General features: G+C 61.7%; 1 protein-coding gene across 1 annotated transcript in view; it reads right to left on the bottom strand.

Annotated features, from left to right (window-relative positions):
* Positions 1-985: 985 nt before the first annotated feature.
* NHEJ1 (non-homologous end joining factor 1) overlaps positions 986-8,866 on the bottom strand; it is a 124,960-nt gene continuing 117,079 nt past the window's right edge. The window contains exons 5-7 of the mRNA XM_026647717.1: positions 4,919-5,036; positions 4,493-4,629; positions 986-1,548 (exon numbers count right to left, since the gene is read on the bottom strand). Coding sequence (XP_026503502.1) covers positions 1,468-1,548; positions 4,493-4,629; positions 4,919-5,036 — 336 coding nt within the window. The 3' untranslated portion in view covers positions 986-1,467. The remainder of the gene's footprint in view (positions 1,549-4,492; positions 4,630-4,918; positions 5,037-8,866) is intronic.

Raw genomic sequence — 8,866 nt, 5'->3', positions numbered from 1 at the left:
CGGGAGTCAGGGACACCGGCAGAGCTGGGGACAGGGGGAGCCCAGGGATGGGCTAGAAGGGGCTGCGGGTCGGGAGTGAGGGGCACCAGCAGAGCTGGGGACAGGGGGAGCCCAGGGATGGGGTAGCAGGGGCTGTGGGTCGGGAGTGAGGGACACCGGCAGAGCTGGGGACGGGGAGCCCAGGGCTGGGGTAGCGGGGGGCTGTGGGTCGGGAGTGAGGGGCACCGGCAGAGCTAGGGACAGGGGGAGCCCAGGGCTGGGCTACCACGGGGCTGTGGGTCGGGAGTGAGGGACACCGGCAGAGCTAGGGACAGGGGGAGCCCAGGGCTGGGCTACCAGGGGGCTGTGGGTCGGGAGTGAAGGACACCGGCAGAGCTGGGGACGGGGAGCCCAGGGCTGGGGTAGTGGGGGGCTGTGGGTCGGGAGTGAGGGACACCGGCAGAGCTGGGGACGGGGAGCCCAGGGCTGGGCTGGTTGGCACCCAGACCCTCTGCCCAGTTCTGCACCACTGGGCACGAAGCCCAAGGCCTGTTATCTCAGGAACTGGCACCCTACAGCCCAGCCCATGGGCGCCTCGTCTTCAGTGCAGAACTGCAACCCCTGGAGCACCTGCCGGTGCCATCGGCCCCCTGTGGAGATGACGCTGGAGCAGAGCATGCTGAGAGCTGTAGTCTCCACAGGCCATGCCTCCAGCTGGAAGATGAGGGAGGCTGCAATTGGCTCCGTTTCAGGTGTTGCCCTCGGCCTCCTGGTTGGCAGCTAATGCGGCTCCTGGCTGGGCAGAACCTCTCTGAACCTTCCGGGAGAATTGGAGCCACGGAAGGCAAGGGGACCAGCTGCAGGGGCAGGGGCAGACGCTGTGAAGGGGACAGGCTGGAGAGAAGGGCCAGGGCTTTCCTGGGACTGAAACCTCTCCTATGGGGTACCTGGCAAGACCAAATGGGAGGAGCCAGAGCTGGCCCCACCCCCAGCCAGACACAGCATCCTGGGGCAGAGAGGGGCCTTTATTGCAAAAAAGAAAGTGTGGAGCCACCCGTCGAAAGAACAGGAACCTGCCCCCCTCCCCTCCATTCAGCTCATCCACATTCTCAGCCCTGAGGAGCACGGAGAGGGGCAGTCCCACAGCTGGCGGGCGGGGTAAGGGCTGGGCAGGAAAGCCAGGCCAGTGTGGGGAGAGGAGACGCCTGCCACACCAGCTCTGCCAGTGGAGAGGCCTGGCCCAGAGACTGCCCAGCATCTAGTGCCCACAGGTGAAGCGAGAAGGGGCCGAACGAACCTCCTTCATCAGGATCTGCCATGAGGAGAGAGGGCCCCACGCGCTGTCTGGAGCGGGAGCCCTGATTGGCCCTTCTAGATGCTGCGTCAGGGATTCAAGGCTCTGTGGTGGTGTCCTGGAGCTGCCGTGGTGAGCAACAAGTGCCTGGGGCCAGACCCGTTCCCACGGCAAGGGGGACAGGCAGCGGTGTGTCAGCCGAACAGCCCCTTTGCCTTCTTCCTCTTGGCCTTGGACACGGGCAGTCGGGCTCTCTGGGCCGGAGAGGAGGGAGTCTGGAACCAAAGGAACCTCTGTCAAAGCAACGGGGACGCTCCCGCGGGCTGGGTCTGTGCGTGAGGCTGTGCGTGCATCGGTGTGCATGTCCATAGTGCTGGAACTAGGGGCACCGGGGGGCTGCCGCACCCCCTGGCTTGAAGCGGTTTCCATCATATTCAGCGTTGACAGTTTGGGTCAATAGACCCCCACTGTACATGTCTGCATGCATGTCTGTCTGGGCATGCATCCGTGTGTGTCTGCGTGCGTGTGTGGAGCCACATCTCTGGGCATCCGTATGTCCACGTGTGTACACGCATGCACAAAACAGGAGCACTACAGACCAGCCAGAGCTTCTCCAGTCCCTGCGTCCCAAAGCACTTCCCAGCCTGTAGCTCCCAGCACGTACCCAGCTGGGATGGGCACAGCAGCGCCACCCTGCAGGTCAGGGCAGGTGGAGAAGGCCCTTTGTGTCCAATTAAAAGTGCGGGTTTGATGGAACAACGCTGCCCAGCCCAGTCACCACCCCAGAGACAGTGAGGGGCTCCCTGTCCCAGCACTCCCCCGACCCGGCTTCCAGAGCTCCCCCCCACTGGCTCCCAGCCATGTGCAAACGACACACAGGAAAGCTGTGAGCGACAGACGCCTCCTCCCTGGGGCCCGGCCCTGCCCTGCCCTGCTGGGATGCAACCCCCAGCGTCACCCGCCAGCTCTCGCCAGCACAGCTCTCTGTCCCTGCTGGAGCCCAGCCACCCTCACACAAGAAGCTCCAGCCCCAGCAGTTTCCAGCCTTGCCCAAGGGAAAACCTTTCTGAGTGGCTGCCTGCCCTGCTGCCCCGCCTCCTGGGGAACAACAGGCAATCAGAGGTGCTGTAGGAGGCCGGCAGAGTTCTCGCCCCACCCTGCAGGGGCCAGAGGAGTTTTGGGGTAGGGGAGGAGGGAGAGGGAGCAGCCAACACCATTCTCACAGAAGGGGAGTAGGGAGCAGAGCCCTGCACTGGGACTGGGATCCCGCAGGACCTGCTGCCATGATGGTGGGAGTGGGTGAAATGTGCTTTGTTGCAGGCAGGATTGGGCGAGCAAAAAACCAGACTGCGGGAATTTGCGGTTGTCACGGACCGTCACAGCGGGAAATCACTAAATCTCTCATCAGTTCACCAAGAGTAGCCTATTCAGGACATTGCTAATTATTTTGTTTAAACTTCTCTTTCCTACACCTGTTTATCTCCCTGGCTCTGGCTCTGGTCAGGTCAGAAAATCACACTCACAGGGTTTGTTGTTTGTTGTTCTGGGACGTCACGTACGCGCAGACGGTCGCTGTGGTATCAGCTGGCTGTCCGTGCTGCGAGCAGTTTTTCTGTTCAATGTTTTTCAAAAAGCAGTAATAATCCTGACACGGAAATAACTTGACTGGGATGTTTCAAAGTTCTAAAAACAGCGCTTAAGTGGGTTAAAAATTTCCAGTTTTTTTTTAAACAACTTACTTTTTATAATCATTAAAAAAACCTGCGCCTTTTAAGGCAAAATTGTGGGGCAATTTGTTTTGACGTTCCGTGTGATAGACACACAACAGCAGTTTGTCAGAAATAGAATTTCAGCAATGTAAAGCAAGTTTTTCCTTTTTTAAAATAAAGGTTTTAATACTTACATTTAAACGAGGGACAGAAAGAGACTTGATGTCTATTATAACAGGAGTTAAAATATTTTATATGTGGTTTAAGCAAGATTTGTTTAATTCTTGTAGTGGTAAATATTGTGTCTGAATTCCCTTTAGAATATAATAACCCACGGTGGTGGGTTTTTTTGAGTAGCACGGGGGAATCTGTCTCTCTTGCAGGATCTCAGGTGTTTATGGGTGGGAGCGGGATAAAAATGCAAGAAACAATGTGGGAGCAGGGCAGTGGGAGGGGGTATTGCAGGGCGGGAGCAGGATTAAAAAAATAGTCCAAGGCAGAGCTCTAGTAGGGAGAATACAGAGCCCAGCAGGCCCCCTCCTGTGAGCCATGGGTCAATCTGCTCTCTGCTCCCCTCCCCGTCAGTGGGTCAGTCTGCTCCCCGCTCCCCCCTCCCCTCCTGTGAGCCATGGGTCAATCTGCTCTCTGCTCCCCTCCCCTGTCAGTGGGTCAGTCTGCTCCCCGCTCCCCACCCGTGAGCCATGGGTCAGTCTGCTCCCCACTCCTCCGCGTCTCTAGAACACCTCTGTGGGCAGTTCCAGAGGGGGCCCCCACTGCAGCGCGTCCTGGCCGGAGCAAGGGGAAGACGACCCCTGGAGCTGCAGGAGTGGGCTGGGTGGCACAGCACTGGAGCTGGAGGCTTTGCACCACCCCGCAGCCGGGCCAGGGTCACCTCGCTCTGTGCACTGGGGAGCTGGTAGTTCTGTAACTGCACACCGGGGGAGTTCACAGTCCAAAGCTGGGGGGGTGTTTAGACTGGACACGTCCCATTAGGAACTTGGCTGAGACCCACCAGGTCACCAAACAGCCACTGGATGGGAATAAGCTTTGATCAAATAGGGCTAGAAAGGCTCCATGTACACAGTACTCTGAGCCAGCCAGTTCCCGCCCTGGGGCCAGACCTAGAGGGGACAGGCCCCATGGCTCATTGCCCACCCCCTGAGCCAGCGAGTCCCCTACCCTTGGGCTGGATCAGAGCCAGCGCCCCCTAGAGGGGACAGGCCTCCTGGCTCATTCCCCACCCCCCAAGCCAGCCAGAGAGGAAAAGCCCTGCATCCCATACTCAATCCTCTGAGCCAGCCAGTCCGCACTGCAGGCTGGCTCGTGTCAGAGATCGAGGAGGGAACAAGGGCTCCGGAGCAGAACCCAGTTGCTGCAGGCACTTGGGGGAACCTCTGCAGGGTGGAGGCTGCTCAGCACAGCTTGTCTCTCCCTCCAGGCCCAGCCATTCCCCAGTCAGGTCTCTCACACCAGCCTTCCAGGAGGCTGCTGGTTTGGGAGCTGCACTTACCGCTGTGGCTCCCAGGCTCTGGGGCAGGTCAGAGGGTGGCTCAACCTTTTCCTGCTGAGAGCCCAGTGTGACCAATGAGTCCATGGCCTCCCCAGCCGGCTGAGGAGACGAGGTGAGCTCCGGGGTCTCGGCATCCCCTGTCCCAAAGAGAGAAGGCAGGAGTCAGATGCGTGTGAGGGAGCAGAGAGGCCAACAGCTAGGGGAGAGGGATGTCGGCCCCCCACTGACGCTGGGAGCAAAGCAATACCGACACCCCTAGCTACAGGGACCAGACCCTCCCTGCCAGCCAGGCCAGAAGCTCCTGGACCATTGGGATGGGGCGATGCCCAGTGCCCCCCACACCCCTCGTGGGAAGGGGCCCCCGGTACAAGCTGCACTGGACACATTTCCTTCTCCCCTCCCACCCATCGGTTGAAGGTTGCTCACCTGAGTGGTGCCGCTTCTGCGTTGCCCTCGTCTCCTGCCTGGCCACGGCCGTGTAGAGATGCTGCAGGGTGCTTGTGAATGCCTGGCCATCCCCTGCACCGCACAGCTGGGGCAGACTCTGAAAGGGACGAGAGGCACGTCAGTCCCTCTCTGTGCCGTGCCGGCACCTGGTGCCCAGCCCGACGACACTGCTACTGACGAATGTGCTCGGGTTAATTAGCAGGGACAGCAATACCCACCTGGGGACTTCACTGATCCCAGGCCCTCGGCTCCATCTCATCTGAAACACCCCCAGCATGTTACTTTGCCACTACCTGCCAGGAGAGCGCCCCCTACTGACCCCACTCAACACCCTGCAGCACAGCGCCCCCTAGGGCCATGCTGGGACCAGCACTGCCTGCCAGGGGAGAGCGCCCCCTACTGACCCCACCCGACACCCTGCAGCACAGCGCCCCCTAGTGCCATGCTGGGACCAGCACTGCCTGCTAGGGGCGAACGCCCCCTACTGATCCCACCCGACACCCTGCAGCACAGCGCCCCCTAGTGCCATGCTGGGACCAGCACTGCCTGCTAGGGGCGAGCGCCCCCTACTGACCCCACCCGACACCCTGCAGCACAGCGCCCCCTAGCGCCATGCTGGGACCAGCACTGCCTGCAGCGGGGTCAGCAGTGACTGCCAGGGGGGAGAACAAGCCCCGCCCCATAGCACCTATGTACTGCTTGGCAGTCTGCCATCCCAGTGCATTGGGCAATGTGATGGAGGTTTGATATAGAACACAACTCTGGTGCCCCCCTTCTTCTGGGAGTGCAGGGGGTTAACTGGAATATGTCCTCACCACTGGGGAGCTCGCTGCCTGCTCCCCCAGCACATCACCCCGTCTGCCCAACGCATTCCTGAGCTGGGCCCCATCCGAGCATTGGCCCCACCCCCGCAAGTGCAAAGCCATCTGGGCTAGCCTGCCAGCGGCTAAGTGGGCTCCTGGCTTTGCGTTCTGCCCCTCAGTGGAGCACTGCAGCGGCCCCTGGCCAACTACAGCTGGAGGCAGCCTCTGCCCACCCAGTGCCTCATACTGTCCCCCTCAATCTAGTGGCCCAGAAACAGGCCCCACGTTACTGCCCCATTACTGTAGGGCTGTGGGAACACAGAGATCAGAGATGGCAAGTCCGGCTCCTGTCCTGTGTGGCCCCCACCTGTTTCCCTCTGGCATTCCCTCTCCAGAGCCCAGCACCACCACTGACTCATCCTCACAAACCAGGGGCTTCTCCCACAGCCGATGGGGACTGGGACAGATCACATGGGCGGGTCCCAGGCCAGCGAGGGCTTCTGAGAGGCCAGTGCCGATGCTGGGACACTGGGCTCAAGGCATAATCCGCTAGCTTCAGTCTCCCAGTGCCTCACGCTGCACAGTGGGTGGCTCTGGCCTGCTGGGGGCCTGAATCCGTGTCACTACTATTCTTGATGTTGCAACAGCACCAGTCAGTATCAGGACCCGCTGCCAGGCCTGAGAGATCGTCCCTGCCCCAAGGACCTTGCAGTCTAACCTGAGATGGGCGAGGAGGCAGGATTACTAGCCGAGGCCACACTGGGAGTCTCTGGCAGAGCCAGACGCTGAACCCGGGTTTCCTGCATCCCTGGCCAGCACCTTGACCACAAGGCCAGCCTGGCCCTGTGGGAGGAGATGTGGTGGCGCCCTGCTTGCCATGTGCAGATGAAAAACATGGAGCTTCCTTAGTTCAGGGGTGCTGCACGCAGCCACCTCAGCCTTGGCCCAGGGCCAGTGGGCACTGCAGAGTGGAAGAGGTGTCTGGGCAGGGGCACTGCTGGCCTGGCAGCTTGGTGCCAATCTGGGCCCTGCCAGGGCAATGGGCACATGGGCCTACAGGCCTGCACTCAGCGCCCAGCAGGGTTGCTCTGGACCTGGCCTTGCAGAGCTCCTCCCGCAGGGGCTGAGCAGCTGGCAGGACAAGCCTGCTCCAGCACTTGGCAGAGCCCTGCTCCTCCCCAGCTGTGCACACACACACCTGCTCCAGCCTGTGGGCTGGAGTCCCATTCAGCAGAGGATTCCAGAGGCGGTGCCTGGGGCTCTGCGAGCTGAGAGTCATTCATGAAATGCTGCTGATAAGATCTAATGGGAAGGGCTGCGGCTTCCCCTGCAGGAGCGACTGAGGCTCTGACTCAGGCAGCCGCCTGTGCGATAAGGGGCGGGTGAGGCCTGGGCCGGGGCTGAGCCTCAGCCAGGCAGGGCAAGCAGAGACGGGACCCCAACCTCTAGCAGGGCACCCCGTCCCCTCCCCGCTCTGACTGAGGCAGAGGGAGGAGGCTGGAGTCCTGAGCCCCCTGCACCACGGCGCAAAGCTGTGCCCACCAGCAGCCCCAGGGCAGCATTGGCCTGGGGGGAGGCAGCAGAGAGCCCTTCTGCAGAACTCCAGAGCCCACTCCAAGCCAGGGCCTCTCAGCACTGCTCCTGTCACGTGGCCCAGGCCACCCCCCGTCCTGGGCAGCCCCCACAGGCACTGCCTACGGAACAGGGAATGGGCCAGCTCTCCGATAGCTGAGCGGCCAGTGGAAATGGAGTCCATGGCCAGTGCTGGGGTCACATCCCATCCCAGGACACATGACCAACACCTGCCTTGGGAAGGCCAGTACCCCGTCCCCCACACCTCCAAGGGCATCAGAGTAGCTAGCAGCTGGTACCTGCACAGGGAGACGAGCCCCCTGCCCTTTCCGCTTGGTCACATGGGCTGCTGCAATGTTCCCCAGGGCAGTGCCATGCTGCACCCCAGAGCCAGCAGTCACTGAAAGCACCCATCTCTGCTGGGCCCACTTTCTCTCCCATCCCTTCTCTGGCACCAGCAGCGCCCTCCCCCCCATTTGTTTGCTAGACAGGGTCCCTTTCCTGGGTAAATATGCCCAGGTGCCCCGGGGACTCAGCAGGGCTGACGTGAGGGGGGCTGTGTGCCTCGCACAGGCTGGGCGTTGCCACCAGCTGTCTGGCACCGTGCACAGCTCTGTGTTCCCCACTGCAGCCGGTACCTCCAAACGGCCACATTTGCCATCCCGCTGCAAAGCAAATGACGCTCCCAGTTTGTTTTTCCTGACTGGTTTTTTCTTTCGCTCGAGTGCGTGCCCGCCCAGCTCGGCGCTGTGCCAGGCGGAGCAAGTGTCATGCTCGGCCGGGAGGCGAGTGCTGCAGCGTGTCCACAGGAAACCAAACAGCACTTGCCACATCTCTACCTCCATGTGAAGTGAGTCGCCGTCCCGGGGCTCTGGGGACAGGAGTGGCCCTGGCCAAGTAACACAGGGCTCCTGGGGGAGCACTTCAGCCCCTCCCCCGAGGCAGGAGGGACTCCCCTGTTCAATCATCGGAGCCATGCTGCTCTCACAGGCCCACCTGAGTTTGGATGGGGCTGCTGGCCTCCGTGCGCTCCCTCTAGGCCTCGAGTCCATAGGCTCAGCGGCTCCAGAGCAGCCAGCCCGGGGGAGGAGAGGCCCCCCCGCCGTTATTTATACACACCCAAGCAGCAACAGGGACTTGGCCGAGGTTCCCATCCCCAAACCCGCAGGGCAGGAATGGCAGCAGCCCATGCAGCTCCTGGCAGAGCAGGGCAAACGCGCACAGGGCCGACGACGGGGGGGGGAAGCCGGTCCAAATGACCGGGGTCCGGCGGTCCGGAAGGGGGCCCGGCTTCCCCAGCTTGCCCCCCTCCCTCGTCGGCCCAGTTTAGCCGGTCCGCCCGTGCTGGGGGGCCCGAAAAAATTTTTCACCGGGGCCCGAACCCGCTCTTGGCAGCCCTGAATGCGCCGACGGCATCATGGCTCCCGCTGCACTCAGCAGGCGCAGGGACAGCAGCAGCAAGCCCAGCTCTGCGTGCCCACAGGGGAAATTCCCAGGCAAGGCTCTCACTGCCCCCCCAGCTCATCTTCCTCATGCCCAGCAGGGGGCGCTG

This window comes from Terrapene carolina, unplaced genomic scaffold (assembly GCF_002925995.2).
Source record: "Terrapene carolina triunguis isolate 2854851 unplaced genomic scaffold, T_m_triunguis-2.0 Scaffold62, whole genome shotgun sequence".
Taxonomy (NCBI): domain Eukaryota; kingdom Metazoa; phylum Chordata; order Testudines; family Emydidae; genus Terrapene; species Terrapene triunguis.
The sequence above is the reverse complement of the archived record's forward strand: the minus strand, read 5'-3'. Positions and strand labels throughout refer to the sequence as shown.